General features: G+C 41.8%; 1 protein-coding gene across 1 annotated transcript in view; it reads left to right on the top strand.

Annotated features, from left to right (window-relative positions):
• LOC146710377 (dedicator of cytokinesis protein 3-like) overlaps positions 1-24,405 on the top strand; it is a 234,835-nt gene that overhangs the window by 63,099 nt on the left and 147,331 nt on the right. The window contains exon 2 of the mRNA XM_085457761.1: positions 19,723-19,806. Coding sequence (XP_085313887.1) covers positions 19,723-19,806 — 84 coding nt within the window. The remainder of the gene's footprint in view (positions 1-19,722; positions 19,807-24,405) is intronic.

Raw genomic sequence — 24,405 nt, 5'->3', positions numbered from 1 at the left:
CCCGGCGTTATTGTCACTGTATATCAAGTTTCATGGGCTCGTTGCCCAGGCCTACACACACGTTTTATCCTAAAGTCTCCCATTAATTCATCACTCAGTCCTTGAATCCTGTATTTTCTTTTTTTTCACTGCCTGAAAATCTAAATCCTCAGTAGTTCGTCATGTTTTATAAAGTCCAGCCAAGGAAACATGACATTTCTCTCTTTAATCCAAAAGTCTCCTTTGTTTCCTCGCACACTGTTTCCTCTGCTGTGCACTACGAAAGGTGTGTTTAGACCAAATGCAAAAAAAAAAAGTGTGTGTTATTGTGTTTCAGTATTTTTGAACCAGTTCTCGTGCAACAAGATGTGAACAAACAATTGCTTAACAAGAAATCTGGCAGCTAGAATCCAGTAGGACAAATAAATGCTACGATTTCTTTTCTGTTTCTCTGAAACCTCTCAGGTTTTGCTCTCCATTTAACAGCACAGTTGAACTGTACAACTGTGGAGGGCGTGATTAGAATCCTCAGCCGAAGGCTTTTGTGACACAGCGTGAAGCTTTATTTTTGCCAAAGTTGAAACGATTCCAACGTATGAACACGTAATCCAGCCCGTCTCGTAAAAACATGCAAACTAGTCCAGAAAAAGCCAGTATTTGTTCATGGACACCAATTATTATGATTTTTGTGACAGTCACATGACTTCTTCACATCACAAGTTCACATCTGCAGCATGTAGTTCATCCAAACAAAGTGGTGATGTCAAAAAGGGAGCTTTAAAAGAAGTAGCAGCAGTTTTATTTTAAGACTAACCAAGTCGTGTTTTTACTTAATTGCCTATTAAAAATAACAGAAGTGTGAAAATCTGTGACTTGTGTGAGTCACTCCAGCACCACCCTCCCAATGTGGACTTTTTTGCCCTTTAACAAGGAGAATATTAAGTATGAGTCAGTTCATATAAAACTGCTGGAAAAACATATTGAGAAACAAAATCGAGTCAGTGGACGTCTGACTTTCATGGAGCTGCATTGTGTTCATGTTTAATCACGTTACCCACCATGCCCTGCTGTGCATTAACATCTAATCACAGACTTTGCTTTTAATTGTGAAACATAGAAACTTTGCTTCATGTTTGGTCTGAACATCGTCGTGTTTTTTCCAACTCGGTTTTTATCGCTTGTTTTTGGGTCTCGTCCGGTGTCACGTTGTACCAAGAAGCTGTTCCTTTGTAAATCCACGTTTTCTGTGAGTCACTGTATATTTAAGAAGAGTTAGTTTTCCTAAAGACACATCAGATCTCCCAGCGTGCTCTGTCCACGTCTCTCCTCCTGCGTTACACATTTCTGATCCATCTGCTGTTTGCTATCAGAAGTTTTATTTTTGTTCTTGGACGAGAGACAAACAAACTACAAGACTGTTTTGAATCAATCAGAAAATCTGTCTATCAAAACCCGATGTTGTTGTTTATATTCATGAATAATGGAGCTTGACGACCCCTCAGGACTGAAAAATAGTTCTTAAAATAAATTTGTGTCTCATTGTTTTTTCCCTTTTTTCATGGCGACTTATGACTTTGAGGAAAATGACCGCTGCGTGTGTGTGCGTGTGCGTGTGTGTGTGCGTGCGTGTGTGCGTGTGTGTGTGCGTGTGTGTGTGTGTGTGTGTGCGTGTGTGTGTGCGTGTGTGTGTGTGTGTGTGTGTGTGTGTGTGTGTGTGTGTGTGTGAGTGTGTGTGTGTGTTTTCAGTGCACACAGATTCAGGAAAAAGCAAAAATCGGATGCAGATACACAAAGACAGTTGCAAAACAAACAGACTGCAAAAAAAATTAATAAAATTATACATGAAGAAATTGAAAAGATATGCATGGACACACACACACACACACACACACACACACACACACACACACACACACACAGACACACACACACACACACAGTTGCTTTTTTATACAGAGTCAGAGGGCGGGAAAATAAAATACCCTGTGCAAATCTCTTGGACTGAACATTGAAGGCCTTTCCTCTGATGGCCACTTGAGGCAGTCTCCACACTCACAGTGTGAGGAAGCACAGCCTGGTGCAGTTGGGTTACGACTGTGGCTGCTGTTAATTGACAGCTGGATGCCAGCAGACAGCAGAGGCGGCTGTAGCTGCCATCTGTCTGCTATGCTTCATATCTCCTAATTGGAGTCCCTGAACTGGACCTCTCAACTCATTTGTGGTGATTGCAGCATTTGGACCATTTTAAATGGATTTATGTGGCAAACATGACTTTCTGTGCAGCTAAAGATCATCTAAGAAGGCTGTACTTCAGTTTTGTGAGAAAAATTCCACTGCCTTATTAGTCTGTGACTAACTGATGAAATGCTAGTTAGCAGGTCCACTGCATGGACGGGGAGCCCTACACATTACACCTGCTGAGCCACAGAAACTCCTCCCAGGAGGTTTCCAGTGACTTTTGGAAGTCTGCAGATAATGAGTCAGCAGAGTGTTGGTGACGCTCTGAAAGTTTATGTGGTCTGTGCTTCTTAAAACTCTCCCACTTTGCAATAAACACATTTATATTTCATGAGCACACTTGTTGCAACAGTGACATCCTATTACAGTGCTCGAAATCGGTGAGCGCTTTAGAGTGAGGCTGCATGACTGTGTTCGATTTTGCACACCTGTGGCAATCAGCTTGATAGTAAAAGCTTTCTGCCATTAACTGGTAACTGGCCACTTTGAGTTCCAAAAACCCAACATGCTGCCACAAATGTGCTAAATCTACAAAGCAGTGGACGACTTCAAAGTGGCTATGTCTACCTTTTATATACAGTGTGTGATAAATATGGACAGACATGCAGAGCGAGCGAAAATGAGCACAGAAACTAACAAAGGGAGAAGAGACAGTTTGTTCCTGTGTGTTTCGTCTGTCGGCACTGAGACATGCTATATTAATACTTACGTACATAGTCACAGCAGAAAACGCTGCTGCAGTCTTTGGGTGCAGTGATCCCAACGCTGAGCCTGCGATGACGTGTTACCGGGACTCGGCCTCCCTTTGGGCACGAAAAACAAAGCCGTAGGATGAATCATTAGATTTTAGGCTGAAGGCTTTGGGTTAGGGTTAGACAAGCTGTGATTATAGTAAGGGTAAACCTCCAGGAGATGAATGCGAGCCTGATGTCCTCTGAAATGATGAAACACAACTGTACTCGTGTGTTGCTTCATCAGTGTCATTCCCCGAAGCTCAGCAGCAGCCGCAGTGTCAGCGTGGGAGTGAGCAGTGTGTGTGTGTCTCTGCACAAATTAGTTGTATATAATAAAAACTGATGGGTATAATGATCATTTACATGTGAGCTGAGGCCTGGGGAGCTTCAATTTTCTGTTGTAAATTTTTAGAAACGAAACTCTAATGATGCACTCGTATCTAATTGTTTCATATTGCGATGCTGGAGTAGTTCGGCTCAATAAAGGTGCTGCATCTTTATACTGTGAACAAATTTTATGGGATTCATGTCGTATTTTCCACACTAAAATCCTTAAAATCCTTTAATTTTCACAGAAATCAACAGTGTGCCATATGTATGAACTCTGGTTGTGCTTATTGACCTCGAACCGATTTTATGTGCTACACAGCGCTCAAAAATCTGTCAAAAATGTAGTATGTAGTACGACTTTGCTAAGCTACGAAGCCGCACCGCTTGATGGATTGTTGGAGCGTTACAGCTACTGTAGTCAGGAGCCTCGCGGAGGAATCTGGGTCCTAAATTCCGTCATCTTCAGGTCCCAAAGTCAAACGGACACTGCGACATCACTGAGAGTTAAAAACTGTCTAAATTCTTTCATCTTTAATAAAATGATCAGCGTTGCTGCTTTACCAGGTGCGCCTTATGGTCCGAAATATATGGTACATAAAATCCTTTATGATACAATCCCATCTACATGCTTCTAGAAAACAAACGTGATTGTTTCTACTTGTAAACATCAGAGTTACGACCTGCACCAAACAGTGAAACTTTTGAGATTATGATTTAAACTGAAACATTTAGAGTAATTATCTTTTTTAGGAGGACTTGGATTTATATTTATTTATATCATTTTCTGATGTCTGAAGTGTGAATGTGGTAAAATATAACTGAATATAATCAGTTCTGATGCATAAAGATTGAATGAGAGACCAGTTTTAAGTAGCGACGTGCCCTCTGCACTGATTTAGAAACAAATACAAGCTTCTGTTTTTCAAATTGAAGAATTGTTTCTTGTGTGTGTGGGCTGAAGTGCTCTGCTGACTGTCAATCACCCTACAGACAAACACAAAGAGAGATAATTTTAGTTATCAGTTATAAGAGAATAGATGCAAACATGAGACCTCTTCCAAATACTGCAAACATCTGGGAGGGCTGAGGACAGGAAGTGTGCTCTTCTTCCTGGGCCGATTTTCCACATGAACCCGCACCGAGTGCAGCAGTGAGTGTGTGTGCTGCTGTTTTTGTTCGTGTGCTCTTTTTGTAGTGCTGCAGTCTGCTGTGAATTAGTGAAAGTGGCTGGGAGGATATCAGCACCTGTCTCTTGCAGCTAATTACTCGAAGTACAGACGAGATGGTGTGTACAGTAAAGGACTTCAAGAATACTACAGAGTCTGTTAATTATTCAGAGATGTCTGACCCACATCTACAGTCGTAAACTATCCCGAGCTTCTCCACAGATGTTAACATTTTTTAGCCACACTTAAGAAGAACTCCACCTTGCAATGACATCGTGCCTCAAACAGATGGCCTTTGCAAAAGTGATGGTTCGTCATAATTCAATCACACGCTGACAGTGTGGAGGAACATCCAGTGATGCTCATCGCCCATGTTTGACTGCACATGCTGTGGTATCTGCACCAACCTCAATATTAAATGCAAGGCAAAGATAGTCCTGATATAAACAAAACAAATTGTCAGAGTCAGAGTGGAGGTTAATGTTAGAAGATCCCAACATTTTCCAAAAATTCCCAGTTTAGGTTCCTTGTTCTTAAGTTAAAGTTAAAAATCCAACTCTATCTTGAAGTATACAAGGACAGCAGCCAGAAACTGACCAGTCTTTGAAGTGTAGTTCTACTGTGGGAGCCTGTTTCCGCCACTGCAAAAAAAAAAAGTATCCATAACTCTTTCTTGAAATTTAGACTTATTTTCTCACAATTTTGAGTTATTAATTTGAAATTCTGATTTATTAACTCAAACTCTTGAGAAAAGTAACTCAAAAATTCTAGTTAGCCCCGCCAATCAGTAATCTGCGTGGAATGTGCACTCAAAACCGGATCGCAACAAATTGGCGCTTTCTAGAGTACGTTTGCTGATAGTAACGCCATTCAGCGAGTAACACGAGGATTTCATCATTTGTGAAGCCACACTGAAAATAATCAGAAATTTGTGCATTTATGACTAGCTGTAATACTGGTAGCTTAGCTATAGCATTTGTAGCTGAGGGCTTCAGCTTCTGGGTAACAAGGAAATGACATCATTCACATAGATTACTGATTGGCAGCACAAACTCGAAATTTCGAGTTAGTAAGCCAAAATTTAGAGAAAGTGACTCGAAATTTCGAGTTATGGATACAGTGGAACCCCGATTTACAAAAAATTCAAGTTACGAAGGCGCTGAACGGCAATATTTTTGCCCGTGTTACGGCAAAAAGCTCAAGTAACGAAATCCGCTGGCTCTGATTGGCTGAGCCTACAATGCCCACAATGCCTTCCGAATCATGTGACAACCCCTTGGCTTCTGTACTTGCGCTTCGCTGTTCCACTCGAACGACGTATTGTTGTTCTAGTTAGCAATTAGCCTATATCCTATCGTTCAGCATCGCCTCAGTCAAAACGCGCGATGGGTGCTTCGACTTACGAAAATTTTCAACTTACGAAAGACCCTCGGGAACAAATTAATTTCGTAAGTCGGGGTTCCACTGTACTTTTTTTTTTTTTTTTGTTAGTGGCGGAAACTGCCTTCCATATTTCTACAGATCTGCCTGTGCTGCAAGCGCCCAACCTGGTAGACAAAGCCACTGCAGAAGTGTAAAGAAGTGCAGTTCCTCTCATGGCCACTTGGCTGCTTACAAAACCGAGTGCCCGTGTAAAAATGTACAACGTGGATCAAACATGTTTACAGTTTGCAAAAGGAAAAAAAAAGTCTACCAGAACTCTCTGTTTGCGACAACAAGACAAGGACCTCTTTCCTTGTCTCACCTCAGTGCCTGCATTCAGTCACTTCTTGCAGTGATCTTGTTTTAAACGGTGGTTTAAAAGAAGTCAAAAAAAGACATTTATCTAAGTTTAATAAATAAGTAAGAATGTGTAAACAATCCAACGCTCTTGGAGTGAACTTTAATGATCCCAGCTGTTCCGGTCAATAAGTCTCCCAGCTATTCCAGATTTAATTATCTGGCCCAGGAGGACACAGATGGATGGATGCAAATCAACCTTCAGACTACATCTTTCCTCATCACAAGAACAGCACAGCATATTACTGATATGTTATCATTGTGGCCAAATGGCAGAGGACAAGTTTTTGAGACGTTTAAAGAGGACTTGTCGGCGTGCCGTTTAACATTTAGGCAGGAATTGGTTTCTAAATGACTGATGGTTTGATATTTGCCTCTATAATCCCACCCTATCCTGGAATAACCTTCAGCCCAATAGCCATTATTATTATTATTATCACCACAATAATAGCCTGCTTTTGTTGTGTTGATTTCGCTGTGGGATGGAGTGAGCATGTCTCGGCTTCACACTGGACTAATAGCGGTCACATTCTCCTGGCATCGCCTCGGTGTATAAATAAACTCCTGGTATTTCTGTGAATTGACGCCGGCATTGTGGAGATAAGCGTGTCTGCTTGTGGCTTCATCGGTACGGAGCCTGACCTCAAAGGACATTAAGCCTTCGCCGGCTTTTTACAGAACGGAGCTCTGCAGTAACCCCGGGGGGAAGAAGAGGGGACGTGAACAGAAGGTCGAAGGTTTAGCAGTTTTGTCGCTGCTGGAGAAAAGCAGGGCAGGAAAATTAAAAGTAATGCTCCATCATCTGCTCCAGCAGAGCTACTCACAGTCATTATCTGAAGCCTTAGTCCTGGTACGGCTCCTCAATCTGGTGTTAATTTATATCCCAAATCTGGCTCCACTAATTAGCCAAAAACTTTAAAAGCAGGAGAAATGTATGGACCACCCGCCTGGACACTGCTGCACACTCATCTTCAGCAGGATAATGAGCTCACCCATATCTAGAAAACTGCTTAAAAACTCAAGAAATATGTTAAACTCACACAGGACAAATCATCATGTGACCCACAGGAACCCAGAGGACCTGCCAAACACCGCAGGAAACCCCGAGTGACCTTTTCCAGAGCTGTTTTGGTGGCATCAAGATCACCTCTGGTGGTTTACATGTTTCAGCTGATGGGTGCAAACTCTTCTCACATAACAGTGAGGCTTTAAACAAAAAATGAGCCTTTATTATGGCTGATTGACATGAACAAAAAACTAGAGCAAAGGCAAAACGGGAGCGACCACTAAACTGAAACCTAGACTGGGAAAACTAACAAACTATGAAAACTGAGACAAGAATGTGGAACTGTGAATCAACCGTGACGAGAGGAAAACAGACGACCTGACAATGAACAAAGGAAGACAAAGGACTTAAATACACAAAGGAGTTGATCTGGGGACATGGAAACACACGGGGAAAAAGCTGACACAAATGAACCTAAACACAGTGACAAAGACACACCAGAGTCGTTCAAATTGAACCAGGAAAGACTGAGAAAATACAACAATCAAAGAATAAAACTAGAATACACAAAACACTGCGTCACAGACCCAGTACAGTGACAGGTAGGCTGTAAAAACTGAGCAGTGTGGGAACATTTTCAAAGCACAGGACAAAAACCTGGACTTTCAGACAGCTGTACAGCATTTCTGGTCTGATTTTCAGGATTTAGAAGTGTGGCTCAAAAGACTTTGTAAATACTTGTTAGCAGCCAGAGTACTTTAACTTTTTCCTCCTTGTTTCGGCTGTGGGTGCATCATAACTTAATCAAGGTGATCTCCGCCTAGACGAGCTTAGATGTCTGCACTTGGAAAAACCCGGAACCTGTTCAAATGGTCATCAAACCACAACTTTACTCAGATGTCAAAACTTCAACCTTATGGGCAAATATATGGGAGGCCATCAGAGCACCATGAGGCCACTGTTGTTGTTACTTGGTGCTATATAAATAAAGTTAGTTGAATTGGATGTTATCTTTATGCGGGAAGAACCATTAAAAGTATCATAAGCTTTGTAGTTACTTCCTGGTTCTGCCATAATCTGTAGTTTTTCTCTTCCTGGTTTCATTTTTCTCTGAATAGTTTGTCCTTCTTTCAGTTCACTTCCTGTTTTATTTTGGAGCTTAGCTCCTTGAGCTTTGTGTGTGTGTGTGTGTGTGTGTGTGTGTGTGTGTGTGTGTGTGTGTGTGTGTGTTCGGTTGCAATCACATCAACTCCCTCTTATTTTGAAGCTTGTTTGATTTTTGATATAATAATAGGTTTCAGTTTAATGAGAGACGATAAATAAACTTGATTTTGAAGATTTTTAATTGTATTTATTTATTCTTATATATTTATTTATTTATTATTTTTGCTGTTCTGTAGATAATCAAGAAATCATCTGCAGGGAGAAAGAAAATGAAAGTAATTAGCTCTGTGTCTGGAATGAACCTCGGGGTTATATGGGACATCATTAAGTAGATGCACGCCGTTTTCCATTTCAGACGTGGTATAAAAGCAGGCTCTGATTATATCATATGTACATACCTAAGTGTCTAAAGAGGTCGTTAAAAGGTCCCGTGATGTTCCCCCGGTGTGTGTGGGACATTTGATTTCAGCACTTAGACTGTACTCTACTTCTCTAATCGCGTACACCAAAATTTGAAAGCCCCGATAACGACGTCCTTCCACTATCGCCAGACTTCGCTCCCCGAAGGCTCTTAATGGCTTGATTAAAGGCTGTTTCCTATAAGCCATTACCTCGATTAAACTTTCATCATGAGTGCGATAATGACTTCTGTTAGAAGATAAATGTGTGTAGGTGTTTGAGCTCTGCCTGCGGCTTCATCCAGTTAACCCTTTGCCTTTATCTTCAGAGGAATAATTGCAGTGACACGCTGACATTTTACATTTTAAATGTCCCTCCTTCTCTTCAGCTGGCCATTTTTCCAAACAGTGTAAATAACTAATGGGCGCCCTTAATGCATAAACACTGAATCTTTTTAATTCTCGAGTCAAAAACCTTCCACTTAATAAACGTTCTAGAAAATTGGCTGTAGGTTTGTGCAGTCATCATTTTTCTTGGCTTACTGTGTCCATCACAGAGTGTCCCAGCTGCATGGGGCTGCCAAAATAACAAATGACTCTTTTAATACTTCCAACAACTCTGAATGGGCTAAACGGTGAAGACAATGCCTTAAAAGTCAAGCTAGTTGTTATTTGATTCATTTGACTGGCATCCAGAAACCAGACCGCCGCCTCGGGAGCATCGAGAGGCAGCAGCTTTTTCAGTCAAGGACACTTTTCTCACTTCCTTACAAAAGATGAGTTTGTGAGATCATCACAAAGCCTTGAAAATGTGAGTAACCAGAGAGAATCTCATCTTGTGTCACTTTTAGAAATACTCAGTTTATTGGAAGATGCTAATAAACTGCGCAAAAGACACAAAATCCACTTTGTGTAAATTCTGTAAACTGGCACAGACGGTCATCACGTCCCTTTCATCGCGCCTCAGCTCTCTTCTCTTTCCTCTCACACACACCTGGTTGCAGTTATGCTGAAGGTTTCTTCCTGTTTAAAGGAAGGACTTTTGGCCATCGAACCGTTGGTTATAGAGACGTCTGTAGTAGATCGGTCGGGGAGAGCTGAGGGTAAAGTGCATCTGAGTAGTTTTCCTGTTTAGCCTATTAATAGCAGAGAACAGATCTCCAGGCTCAACAAGACATACTGAGATCCGTGTGCCATCTGTGCAGTACAGTTTAGCTCAGCTGTATGTGGGTTGGTGTGTACTGTCGCACTCACTACTGTCGGCCTAGTTCTGTTTGCTGCCACTGCTGTTGCTGAGAAAGACTTTTCTGTGCTCCGGTTTTACTCAAGCTGTTTCCTACATCACCCCCTAACACTTTGTTCGCTGCTTCTGTCTTACATTTCAGCTTGCTTTAGGTTGCAAAGCATGCATGCATGCAGACGCACAGTCACTGCACATGCAAATAATACAGGAACACATGCAACAAACCAGCACGATTCTCTGTCATCTCTATATTAGGCTCTTAGTGTCTTTACATTTATTCCAGCATCGTCAACCATACAGAGACCAGCACACACACACACACACACACACACACACACACACACACACACACACACACACACACACACATATAACCATATAAAATAATATTGCAATGTAAAAATATTCGTCTCGTTTCTTTCCACATGGAAACTTCTTGGCAGCAACATCTTTAGACATTTGACTATCTGCCCCTTTACTTTAAAATTGCCCTCTCTCTGGAGATCCCTTTCCCCCTCTTTCTCTTTTGCTTGCACACACAGTCTCCCTGTGGTTCGGTTCACACTTCAGACTATTCTGTCATGTGTTGTGTGCAGCAGGAGAGGAGGACCCAATGTGCAGACTCCAGGAGGTGAAAAGTACATTCCAACAACAGCTTTATTGCTGAGACCCAGCCTAACTAAACTGACTGGCAGGCTGGCACACAGTGTAACGTTGAGGACACACAGACCGAAGGAAACACAGGGCTTAAATCCACAGAGGGAGGAATCGGGGAATGGGAAACAGGAGGGAAACACAGCTGGGACAAATCAGGGCTAACGAGACAAGGGAAGCAAAACTGTGGAACAACTCTAACATAAACCACACGGAGAACCTAAACTTAGAACAATCCTATAACCCATTAGACAAAATGTTAGAATATAATGAAATAAACAAATTCAAAGAACCAAAAACACAAAACACTGTGTCGACGAACCGGGCGCTCAACATGTTCACATTGTTTATCTTTCATATCTGTGAACTGAAAGCACAGATGTGTAAATGTGTGATGCGTTCGTGGAGGATCGAGATGCAGAATACAACATTATTTGCATTCGACCGTTTACAGTGAAAGGAAAGTCCACTGGGACGCATATTGTTATTAATGTGGTTTAATCCCAGTATATGTGCCCACTTGGGGCCTGTGTCGGGCTGCAGACAGCACCCACTGCAGGGACCCCAAAGGTTCCCTCTCAAAATTCAAATTCAAATTTTATTTGTCACGTACACAGTCATACACAGTACGATATGTAGTGAAATGCTTGGACAACTGCTCGTGACCTAAAGAGAACAAAAAAGGAAAAGGCTATGAATAAGATAGGAAATAAATATGAAAAATTAAAAAGGGTAAATTTAACTAGGAAGGAATAAAATATAAATTAAGGTTAAAAATGAAATAACTGTACAACACAAATTAGAATGAAGGGTAAATTTAACTGGGAAGAATAAGATAAAATATATAAATTAAAGTTGAAAATAAAATAACTGTACAACAAAATACACAATATAGAACTATATAAGAATGTATGAAGAAATATAAATAAATATATACACAATAACAGCAGCGTGATTTAAGTGATGAAGTGAAACAAAGTCCAGAAAGTCCAGTGTGTGTGTAAGAACCATATGTGTGGGTCAGTACTGTGTGGTGGTGTGATTGTGATTGAGAGACCGTATCGCCTGCAGGAAGAAGCTCCTCCTCAGTCTCTCTGTGTTGGTCTTCAGGGAGCGGAATCGCTTTCCTGACCTCAGCAGAGAGAACAGTCTGTTGTTGGGATGGCTGAGGTCCTTCACGATCTTCCTGGCCTTGGTCCAGCACCGCCTGCTGTAGATTGAGTGCAGGTCAGGGAGCTCGGAGCGGATGGTGCGCTCAGCTGACCGCACAACGGTGTTGATGTGACAGGACCATGACAGGTCCTGCGTGATGTGAACTCCGAGGTATTTGAAGCTGTCCACTCTCTCCACTGGGCACTCGTTGATGACGGGGGTCTGGTAGTTCCTCTCCTGCTTAGTGCTGAAGTCCACTATCAGCTCCTTTGTCTTACTGATGTTTAGAAGGAGGTTGTTCCTCTGGCACCAGTTCTCCAGATTCCTAATCTCCTTCACGTAGGCCGTCTCGTTGTTATCAGAGATCAGGCCCACCACGACGGTGTCGTCAGCAAACTTGATGATGGTGGTGGAGCTGGTAGTGGCCACACAGTCATATGTGTACAAAGAGTACAGCAGGGGGCTCAGAACACACCCCTGGGGGGCTCCCTCTCAGTGGCTCAAAAGGGCAAAGATGTCTACGGGCCCACACGAGGCCCTCCTGGGTTTACTGAAACCTGTACACAGGCTCCAAAGGGCAAAACAGCTGTGGTCCCTGTATGGGAACATCTACTCAGGGCCAACGTGGGAAGTGTGAGTTTGCCCAGCTCACTTAGTTCACCCACAACTACCCACTGTGGGGCCGTGTGGGCACGTTTTCTGGGTAGTTCCACAGATAAAATGTGCATCTTTGAATTTCCAAGTTACAGAAGCTCTTACAGGCCTCAGCCTCGCTGCAGTTTCACCTTTAGGCTTTGATCTTTCTGAAAAGTTTCAACAAGATCCTGCAGCTTGGTTTTCTTTTTATATTTTAAACTCAGCAGGTGTCAACAGCTGTTAAAATACAGATCAGTTAATGAGAGGATCCCACTTTAAACTTTGTCATCAAACACTGCTCTAAGCTCATCTTTTAAAATCTTAGGAAAATGACTCCAAACAAGGCGAGTTTTTAAAGTTATGCCTTCTTTTTACATTCATTCAGAGCTTTCTCCAAATGATTTCATTAAACAGAATTCTATTTTTGCCATGTTGATCTTTAATCCTTCTACTTCTTGTCTATTGATGTAATACATGTACTTTGTATACATATTGTAAACTGAGGAAAGCGTCTTTCAGCTGTTACCTTCGTCTCAAGCTGTTTACATGTTTCTGTGCCAAACGCCTGGACTAACACCACCCCCGAGGAGTTTGTTTCTCCTCCTTGAGAGGAGTTTATCGGGCAAATTTATAACCAGCTACTCTGTGGAGCCACTATCTTTCTGAACTGAAGGAGAAATGGCTAAAAAGAAAAGCAAGCGCTCCTAAAAATGTCTGGAGGTCATCACAACACCTGTGTGATAAGATCATTTAAAAGCAGAGCTGCTTTGGTGAATGTTTAAAAGGTGGCAAAGAAACACTTCCTTGAAAAATGTGTTTTTCACACCAATTTCCAATTTTCCAGGCATATTGGCAGACGTGTGACCGGCCTCTGAGGGAATAACTGACTCGAAGGAGAAAACTGGAGTCGAGAAATGTGAATATAATAATGAATTCTGTGTAAGCAATGTGTTGTGAAAGTGATCCATGTCCTAATTAAGCAATCAGGGTCTCGTATAAAAAACTATTAAAAGGAAAAAAAGGAAATGATCACCTGAGGGGTGAACTTTTTATAATACCTGTGCGCCCTCCATGCAGTTGATTGGCTCAGCTGTTAGTGCTGTTAGCTCACAGGGATCAGAGGACCTTTATGTGATGAGTTTGCATAATCTTTGCACCAGTTTTCTTAAGTTTCTCCCACCATCCACAGACGCGCTCAGTTAATGTTGACCGTCTTCTCACTAAACAGATATTAAATCTCAAGAGTTTCACTTCCTTATATTAAAAAACTTTGTGCTGTATGTAATTAGCAAAACAATGAAACTGCAAAATAATTGCAGTGCTAAGCAAAGGCAGAATCGTCTCAACGCTGAACAGCACGACTTCACAGACCAGAGGCTGAATCAAATCCTATATGTTCGTCTTTTATCTACAGTCTATATGTTCTATGTGCGCAGTTTCAAATACAGCAGCAGTTTGAAACGGTGCTTTTTGTGGAGCTTATTGGAGAAACTGCAACTTAGTTGGATTTACTGTACTGCACACCGTTTCATCCAACTTTCATCTGATGGCCCAAAACATTTAAACATCAGGTGTGTGGAGCTCACACAGACGAGGTTTGTAGCACTACAAACCGAGACCAGAACAAAACTCCAGACACATGTAGACGATAAAAAAGGACTTTATCACTCCTGTGCTCCTGAGGTCCACAATTTTAAGGGAATACTTGTTCACACACGGACCCCCATGTGGCCACTGTAGCAGTAGAGATGACAGAAAAACCTCTGGGTGAGGCTTCTTCCTGTTAAAAGGGAGTTAAAAGTGCTTGTTGACATTGAGTCATATGATTGTTGGGTTTTCTCTGTATTATTGTCTTTACCTTACAATATAAAGCACCTTGAGACGACGGTTGTTGTTGTGGTGTTATATATAAACAAAATAGAATAGAATTGAATTATATACCAGCTGTAATCATTGCTGCTCTCTGCTTTAAAATCTCAAAGAGGGGGTGGCAAAGAGAAGATACCCCTAATTGAGACCCTACGGATTAGCTTTAATTGCTAAAAAACCCTCTCATGTCCTATATGTGCAAGTTTTTAAAAACAAATGTAATCTTTCTTGTATATTTCTACTTGTGGATGTTGAAATTCAAGTGTTTCAAAGTGTTTTCTCTGCATTTGGATCTGAAAACACGCAACGATGCTGCACTTAATAAAAGATGATAGGAGATGCGTTTGAACAAGTTTGCAGCATTTTCCAGCGCGAGCACTGAAGTGCAGTTTGTTGATTTCTTTTATCCTGTTCGAACTCTTTTTGTAGTTACTCATGAATCTTCAGTGTGGCACACGGCGCTCTGAGGTCCTTTACTTAAAAGCTTGTGCCAAATATGTTTTCTTCAAATGTACAACCTTTGTTCCACTGATGAGAAGAAAGTTCCTTCTTTAAATTATTCAGCGGTGAAATTTGTGTCATGTGTCTGGATCAGTTTGGATTTTGGTGGAATTCTTGAGCAGCAATTAAATATTGAAACAGAGCTTCCGCAGTCACACTCCAAATTGAATTATTCTGTTCACTAAACCATCTGAGAAGTGGCGTGTGCACAAACACACAGTTTCCTGCACGCACAGCTTTGTTTCCATCATTTGTTTTTTGGGACTTCCTTCATCCTCACAATCTCATTCATACACAAACACGCACAGACGTGGAAAGGCCACAGGCTAAGTGGTGTGACTGGCTTAACAGATGTGAGTCATTTGTCAGACTATTGACCCAATCCGCTGGATAATCTAAATGCCAATACGAGCCAGATAGAGCAATGCTAATCCCCGTGAGTGTTCGGTGTGTGTGCCTCTCCTCATCGTCTCTGCTCTGCCTCTTGTCTTCTCTGGAGAGCTCTTAGCTTTGTGGCAGCTTCCCCAGAGGCACAGAAAGGAAAAAACCCAAACGGACGTCTCACCAACAGGATGAACCAGCAGCTCCAAGAGTTTCAGTTCCACCTTTATTTGGGGATATTTGTCCCTAACTTACTGTTTTTCAGAATTTTTTAATTTACATAAAGTTTGTTTAATGAAAACATTGCTGTTCCTGTTTGAGTGGTGCCGTGGTCGAGTGGTTAACACGTTCACGCCCTGTGGTGTCTAAAGAATAGATGCATGGAACCACTGAAGACCATCTGAGTTTTCATTAGTAGGAATATTTAAAGTAAAGTCTTTCAGGGATTATTGGATGTTCCAGATCAACCTTCGGTCTGACTGGATAAAATAAACTTAATGTGTATATGAAGCACTTTCATTAATACTGACTCCCTGGGTCTCATCCATCATAATTTCCATCCACAGTCTTTTCCATCAGATTTCTATTTCTGATTCCAGGTTATGCAGAGTTCTGTGAATACAAGATGTATTGTGCATGACATCCACTGTTTGCAGTGTAAACTGAGGTCATCATGTGTTTCCTGCCAAGTTTTATGTTGTCTACAAGCCCCACCCAGAAAATGTTGTGACGCTATATAAACTGAAAAATAACTATGGTCTGCAAAGATTTGCAAACCCCATAAACTGACAGTTTCTCCACACAGAAACGCTGAAAACACGCGTTTAAATTGAGACATTTTACTATGCTATGAAAAATATGAGCTCATTTCAAATTTAAGGGTTGCCACATGTCTCAAGAAAGTTGCGATGGGGGCAACAACACGGACGTCTTCAGCACTAAAGAAGACGTCGACCATCAGGCTTATTATCAGCTAGAATGGGACAGCGTTCTTCTCCCAAAAGTCCGGCAGCTGCTCTGCTCGGGTCCCAGACGTTGATGAAGGCCTGTCTAACGTTTCTGACACATGTTGCTGCCATCAAACTCAAAATAAGCCTTTTTTCTTAAACCTGTACATTTTCTCATTTAATGTGTAGATTTGTAGATGATTCCATTCTATGTTTTTAGTTACATTTCAAACAGCTTGCAAACATTTTCAGTGTTGCGTCCGAGTCTTATCCTGATAAATAAGATGAGTGATTATTAAACATCTTTCCAGAAAGTTTCATCTTTCTTAAATTATTATAATCAGCACTAAATTTGCATGCTTTACTAAAAGGGTAATGAAATGATTAACTGATGTTAATTTCAAACTTCTGTGATGATCTGTGAGTTACAGCTCTCCTGTGTACATTACAGTAAGTGAGACGCATGCTGTTCTCTTTGGTGAGCCAGTTCTTATAATCTGCAGTCGTGAGCCAGAACAAAAGTCCTCTGATCACGATTACATACGTTTGGATAACAGGTGGGAGGAGGAGGAGGATGGAGTCACGCTCGAGCAGCGTTCAGAGAAGATGAGGTCAAGAACAGGGTCCATCAAAGCTAACAAGCTATTTACAAAGAGAGCGTGTAGCATGGGAACAATGGCAGCCGTCTGTGTCGAGAGAGACCGAACACTGGTCGCTGCTTCGGCCTCGGAGGGCTACAGCTCCGTCTCCTGGCGCGCTCTTCACTGTGCTTCAGTGTTTTTTCTTGTTGTTGTTTTAACACAGTCAAACTCCAGTTCTACTTGGAACATGACAACTAGAGGTTTGTGGGACATAAAAGGTAATTGAGCAGTGGTTGGTTGCATTTTACACTTGGTCAGGGCAAGACCGTGAGAGCATGACAGGGTCTCTGATGATGCCAGGGACTATGATGGACTGACGTTGAAAGTCACAGCCAACAAAGAGAGACACACGGGGATGAAGGGCTCGAGGGAGTTGAGATTGTCAGTGACACAATCCAAAATAGTGGAGACAGAGAGCATTACAGTGACACAGAGAGTGACAGCGACGGCAGAGAGCGAGAGTGACGCTGATGATACGGAGACAGATGGTGACAGCAACACAGAGACAAAGCCAGGCAGAGACAGATGCAACAGTCCCGTCGGTGTGAGCTGTGTGTCCTCGCTGCCACAGTACCAGACTGCAGTCGGCAGCTCAAACTACAGTTTGCTGTGTGCACAGTAGCTGATTTTTTAAGCATTTCCTTCAGATTACAATCTTCTAAAATGGTTATGTCGTCCAATGTCATCTTTGAACTGCAGCTGGTAATAGTCGTCCGTCTGTCCTGTTGGTCCACTGCTAGCTGGAGAGCCTCTCACACAGAACCTAGGACAGGCGGAGAGCTCGTTCATGAGCCGCTACGAGTGAGGCTGCAGAGTGGTGGCAACTTTTTTGCGAGCATCTGATTCATCAGCTGTTTGTCTCAAAGTATGGCAAAGAACAATAAACAATAAAAGGTGAATCAAATGGACCATTATGGCAAGGCTGGGATGGTCAATTTGGTAAAGTAAATCCGTTGGGCATCTTTCTTTGCCTTTAGACAATAATTCTGATGGCAAAAGAGCCAAACGGGACAGGCAAAAAAAAAAAAAAAAAAAAAAAAAAAAAAAGTATGGCAAAGAAGAAAAGCCTTTAAAATTTCCATATCTCCACCTAACAACAATACAAGGTACTGTGTTGTCTTTGGGAAACACAACAGTGATTATTGGACACATGAACAATAACCACATGACTGTACCCGCCACTAACACATGACCCTACGCTGTGTCACTGCAACATTTCATGTCTGGCACTGATCACCACCTGCACTCATGTATATATCTTTCTACGTAGCACTCATAATTCTTATTCTCATGTATATATCTCATGTATATCTCATGCACATATCTTTCTTTCTACATAGCACTTTAATTCTTATTGTCTGCACTGAAGCACCGCAGCAATTTCCTAATGTTGTAAACCTCAACATCTGGCAATAAACCCATTCTGATTCTGATTCTGATTCTGATTAGAAACCGACCTCCTGCCTGCACCCAGGTTTGACTAGAACAGCGTTACTTCAAAGTGAAAGGATTTGTGGGCATTAGCAGAAATGACTAATGCCTTGGACTCCTCTCTCGTCGTCTTTTTACAGGTGGCATCTAGTTTTCTTGAGACCTTTTTAAAGATTTGCTGAAATTTGAATTGCAGATGTGGCGCTGTGTTAATTCAGCTGTGTGTAAAAATTCAGTTTTCACTGTCTTTTTTTATGTGTTTGCTCCGAGGCAGCAACAGCTCTCAACCCTGCTGTGACATGAATAAGTTGGCAACATTATTACCATATCTGCAGCTTTTGACAGCTTTTTCATGCTTTCCATCATTTTGATATCTTGTGATTCTTTTTCTTAAAAAGTCCTAATTTAACAACATCAGGAACAAAATGACATGTGCAGCTAAGTGCGACGCCTGAGCCCTGCAGAGGAAAACAGCACTGACAGCGAGACCTGCAAACGGCATGCACAGATGACACGTTGCGTAAACACCCAGGGACTAAATTTGGAGACTAAGAGTGGGATTGGTGACAGAAAGCATGATTGTCCAGCGTGAGCACGACTTGGTCTTAAAGCTGTCTTTGTCTTCAAGGTCAGTTCACCACAGACTCAATGGGAAAGATGTACAGTCTTTAAAAACAAAGAGCCTTTATCAAAGCAGACAGTTAAACAGACAAAGACAGTTTTAAGATCTCGTCTTGTTCTGCGTTCAGACACACCTGTGGCCTCCTGTCTGAACACCTACACAGACGAGAGGACAGTATTGAGTCGCCTCGTGGTCGACGCTATCGCTCTTAGAGATGCATTGAAATTGATTTGAACTGTACCCATTTTTACCTCGTGACCTGGAGACTGTGCTCGCATCTTTTAGCATTACAGCTGCATTTGTGCCTTAACAATAGTTATATTCATAATAATGTCCGCTGCCCTCTTAGCCAGTTTACTCATGATTAAGACACCAGTGAGACTTTAACCTGCACGGTTAGATTTCCTGATGATCAATTTAACATTGCAGTCCTGTAACAGAACCGCTTGCACTGACTGCATCAGCAGGATGAGCTGTGAGGCCCGTTGTTTACTGGGTGTACTGGAGCAGTCATGAGGAATATGAACATCAACAGTGCCTGGTACAGCACGGTCTGGATGTGCTCAGTCAAGCTCTAATGTCTAACGTCACCCTGTTGTCATGGGACAGACACGCAGTGATGAAAGCAGACGAGGGCATTACTTTGTATTTATGTGCTTTGATAACATCCTTTGATCAGTGATGAAAATAAGCTGTTGCCGTCCAAAAGTTCAGACGCCGATCTTTCATGCCGTAACCTTTTTCTTGTATTGCGTGCATGTTCGACAAATGTCAGCGCGTCTGCAGCTGTTATCATTTTCTCTGTCTTCCTAGGATCTCATCTTTTCCCATCTCTCTCATTCTCTCCACAGTCATCTGCAACTTCCGAGGCTCAGTGACTCAGGGTTTGGCTCTGGAGGTGGGGGAGACTGTTCAGATCCTGGAGAAATGTGAAGGTAAGGCTTCTACCTGATTGATAGCTTCATGAGATGCTGCGGGGGCGGAAGTTTGATGCAGCGGTAATGTCATTGATCATCGTTACGACTGTAAGCATCAGTAAACATGGTAAATATCCCCCAGAGCGAGCATTTTCTTTGCATCTCGCTCTTCTGTTCAAAGGCGTTTGCATGCATATAGAATAGAAACGGTGAGAAGAGAAACAGTGCGTCTCCCGGCAGCACAGCAGCCAGCGCAGGAAGTCATAACTCTAATTTACAGTTATTTTCTGCAAAGATAAAACATGTATGTCATCGCTCAGGTAGATATTACATAATAAGTTATCAATTTATGTCCTGTTCCCTGCAACAAAGTTGTACAATCTCATTTCATACACGACTGGTTTGACTGCTGTAACCTGTAGTAACGCTAAACGTACCTTTCCAGGTCCTTATGAAACACTCTGGCTCCAGCCGTCCACTCCACTCCAGTCCTCACCGTAACCATAACCCTGTCACGCTTTCCACAGTGATTCAGGATCAGAACATAAAACACATTTACATGTATAGATTCATCCCAACCGGCTTTCAAGCCTCAAAACGCGTAACACAGATGATTCATCAGTATGTTGTAGGGGTGGGGGAAAAAATCGATACTGTGTAGCATCGTGATATTTTGTTTGCTAATAATGTATCGATACAGGGACAGCAGAAATCGATATTTTGTTACAAAAAAGGTTTTTGTGCTCTGACTTCAGAGCATGTTGATCCTTTTTCTGAGCAAGAATCCTGACATTCCTTCACTGTCCAAATGTGTTTAACTTTTTTTTTTGGCAGCAATAAACATGACAGTTTACTTATTTTAATTTAAGACATTTTATATTTTAATTAAGTTTAAAACTTTTTTATTTAATGTAAAATTATATTTTGTTTTAATTTACTTTCAAATTCTTCAGTTGCTGAATGGGCTGCATAGTTTTCATAAATTGCATAGTTCAGAATAGCTATAATTGTACCAGATGGTTGCATTCAGTTAAGTTGGACTAGACTGTAATACAAACCGTTCAGTTTGTCAACAATAAAACTGACTGAAATGAGAGAAAGACTGAGTGCGAGACTTTGATATTAGATAAAATGAATATTGATAAAGTTTACCTTCATGTACAGAATCTGAATATCGCAAAAATATTTTTAAAAATTGCGATAATATCGTATCATGCGTTAAGTATTGTGATAATATCGTATCGTGGGATGTATGGTGATTCCCACCTCTAGTATGTTGCTCGTTGCATGAGTCCATGCTGTTATAGTAATCAGTGTTATATGAACATAGCTACTAACAAGTGAATCATGCAAAAAACAAACTATTTAAAATCTTCTGGTTATGACAGCCAGTTCAATTTGACTCGTTTTGTTTCTACTTCCAGCCAATAAAGATAACACATGAAATCATCTTCTACTAGATTATTGTGCAAAAGCGACAGTGTTTTATTTATTACCTAAAAAATGAAATAAAGAGGAAGAAAAGGTCAGATGTATGTGTGATGTGGACAAAGTTATTCTTAGACAGATTTTTAGGGTTCTTATCAGGTAGCCAACTACGCCAAATTTCCAAGGCAAAGCCCGACATACGACATACAGACCTAGAAAAGCTCATTGATGCTCTCATTACTTCGAGATTGGACTATTGCAATTCTCTTTATCTAGGCCTCCAACTTTCCCTCATCCAACGCCTCCAACCAGTCCAAAATGCCGCAGCACGTCTTTTAAGCGGCACCAGAAGAATAGAATAGAATAGAATAGAATAGAATTCAACTTTATTGTCATTGCACATGCACATGCACAAGACATGATCATATCACACCTGTCTTAGCCAACCTTCACTGGCTCCCCGTCAAATCCTGTATCGTTTTAAAAATCCTTTTGTACACTTATAATTTTAAATAACTTGTCGCTCAGCTACTTAATCGACCTCCTTGACCTTTATATCCTCAAGAGAGCATTTAGATCCTCCAATCAATGGCTCTTAGTGCAACCAGTGTCCCGACGGAAGACTAGGGGGCATCGGGACGCGATTGCTGCACATAAACTTTGGAATAGCCTGCCGGTTGATATCCGTGTGTCGGAATCCATTCAATCCTTCAAATCATGTTTAAACCCACCTGTTTAAGCTATCCTTCAAAACAAATTTGATTTTAACTTCTACCCGGTCCGCGCTTCTTACCTGTAACTATTCTGTATTTTCTTTGTTCTTCTATTGTTGTAATCCTGCAATGCGGCACTCGTGTGACGCACTTTGGTGTACCTTGGTCTTTTAAATGTGCTATAGAAATAAAACTGAAACTGTAGGTTGTTCAAAGCATTTCAAGCAGCTCACCACCGTTAAAGTTTTGAGAACAACTCCAAGTCTGTTCCAGTTATTGTCTTTATACCGAAGCATATCGATCATTCACTGCAACTGAACATCTTTAACAGTGTAAATAACCTTCGTGGGTGTTTGTGTTTAAGCTACTGTTTTCACTGGTACTTAACTAGAGAATGTAACCTAATTTGTAGGATTCAGAGCCCCCTCTCTCCATCTTATTTCCCTAAATTTTGTAAAAAACCACTGAAAGGAGTCCACGCCCTTCTAAATATTCTTCACGCGGCCCTCCTTTTAGTCCCTGTTATCTGAAAAGAGAACACTCTTGTCATTTTTCCCACTAGTTTTTGGTTAAAAAAGCAGCATTCAGAGCTGCAGTGGTGCAGTCTGCTGTTTGCTTCAGTGAATCACAGTCGGTCCATTTCCCTCCAGATTTTTATGAGGCCACCACACAGAAAAGCTTTCACGTTAATGCTGCGGCAGCGGTGGCTGTGTCGCCACAAATGTGCACAGTAAAAACAAAGTGGCACTCATTGCTGCATTCATAGTTCCCTCAAATAATGAGTGTAAATAGCCTGTAATAGCCTCGTGCGGGCCTGGATGGGAGCCCAAGTTATTAGCTGCTGTTTCTCCCATTGTTATTTCTAGTTTGACTCACAGAAATTAACAACTCAAGCCAGGATGTGTGTGAAGCCAGAAAATGTTGTCTTTTGCAGATAATGAGTGAGTATGTGCTCCATTAGCCACAGCTGGGGAGGACGCTAGCATCGATCTAATGCCAGGGGCTGATTAGGCTTCTCTTTACCCCGAGGGGAAGATGTCCAGAGGAGGAGAGAGGAATAGACAGAGAAGGAAATATTCTGTTGATGGGTTCACTTTGTGCCTTCCTCACCCGCCTTGTTGTGAGGAACTACAATCTGCACTTGCCTTCATTTTCCTCCCGCTTCCTCTGAATTCCAGCATCCTTCCTTTACACTCCTCTGGTTTCTCTTACATACACTTCTCGTCTCTTGTCATCTATGCATATTGACCAGGCAGTCTCATATTCAAGGCTGAGCTAATTCCTTGGCATCCAATCGGCGTCTAATTTGATCGGGTTATGAAATGCAATCCTGCTGGCGAGGGACACGACTTATTATCCGAGCCCTTGTGGGAGAGACTGGCATCGCAGCTTCCCCTGTAGCACGCAGCGATTATCAGGGCAAACCAGGGCTAACTGTTGTCCAAGATCCCCGAGGAAATTTCAAGAACTCGCTCTGCAGCTTTGGTCATTAACTGAACGTGTAAATAGATTTGTAGAAAATACCCTCTAAACAAAGGGCTGCTACAGCAGGACCTACATTTATTAGAAGATGCACTAGTCTAACGTTTAGAGCGACAAACACAAAAGAACTGTTATTTATTATTTATCAGTTAATATTTTCATTTTTTATTGAGGTCAAAGTCCAGAAGTGATCCATCATTGCTAATTCTGCTGCTGCAGGAGGACTCGAGGTCTCGGTTAAAATTGGCTTCATCACAGTAGCCCCCCCCCCCAGACAGAAACTCAGGGGATATATTGACAAAGCCATGAAAGTGGCAGCCGAACTGTTGGAGTCCAATCCTCAGAGTCCACTCCACAGATTACAGTCACAGCACTTAAGAAAGCATTAGAGTTCGATTAGAGGGCCAGCAGCCATTTCAGGTATGTGATTTTATTCTCAATACTGTCAGCGCTGCTGAAGCGCCCATAGTCAGCTGAGTGCTAATTATGTTGGAGAGGCTCTTCAGCTGTAAGATTTCTCTTTTTTTGAAGCAAACTTCTGGCACTGTGCAGAGAGCAGCTGTCAGCAAATAGCAGCTAAGTATGAAGATAACCTGATGTTATAATGTGACACTCGTTTGAAGACGAGTCATTCTGTGTGTAAAATGTGGTGGTTAAAAAGTCCAAATCTAGCAAAGTAGGGTTTTACCAGATTTGATTAGCTGGAGGGAAGCTCAGCTTTGATTGGTTATTATGCCATTGGTTGTATCTGACCTCGCCTATCAGAGCAGTTAGAGGCAGACTAAACGTTAGGAAACACAGTCAATGAACAAAAAGTCATTCGCCATGAGAAAATATCCACATTGTGATTCATACATCAAAATATGGCAGTTTTATTCTCTCTCTCAATGTCACTGCTGTGAGGCTGCAGTAAATCCCTTCAGGCTGAACACTCAGGTTTAGTCTCAACACTCCACTGAGGTGGCAGGAAAACCATCAAAGGAACCCAAATACG

Source organism: Copadichromis virginalis, linkage group LG5 (genome assembly GCF_057382275.1).
Source record: "Copadichromis virginalis isolate Kocher_CV1m ecotype Utaka linkage group LG5, C_Virginalis_male_GT1.1, whole genome shotgun sequence".
Classification (NCBI taxonomy): Eukaryota; Metazoa; Chordata; class Actinopteri; order Cichliformes; family Cichlidae; genus Copadichromis; species Copadichromis virginalis.
Note: the sequence above shows the minus strand (reverse complement) of the source record. Positions and strands in the feature narration are given on the sequence as shown.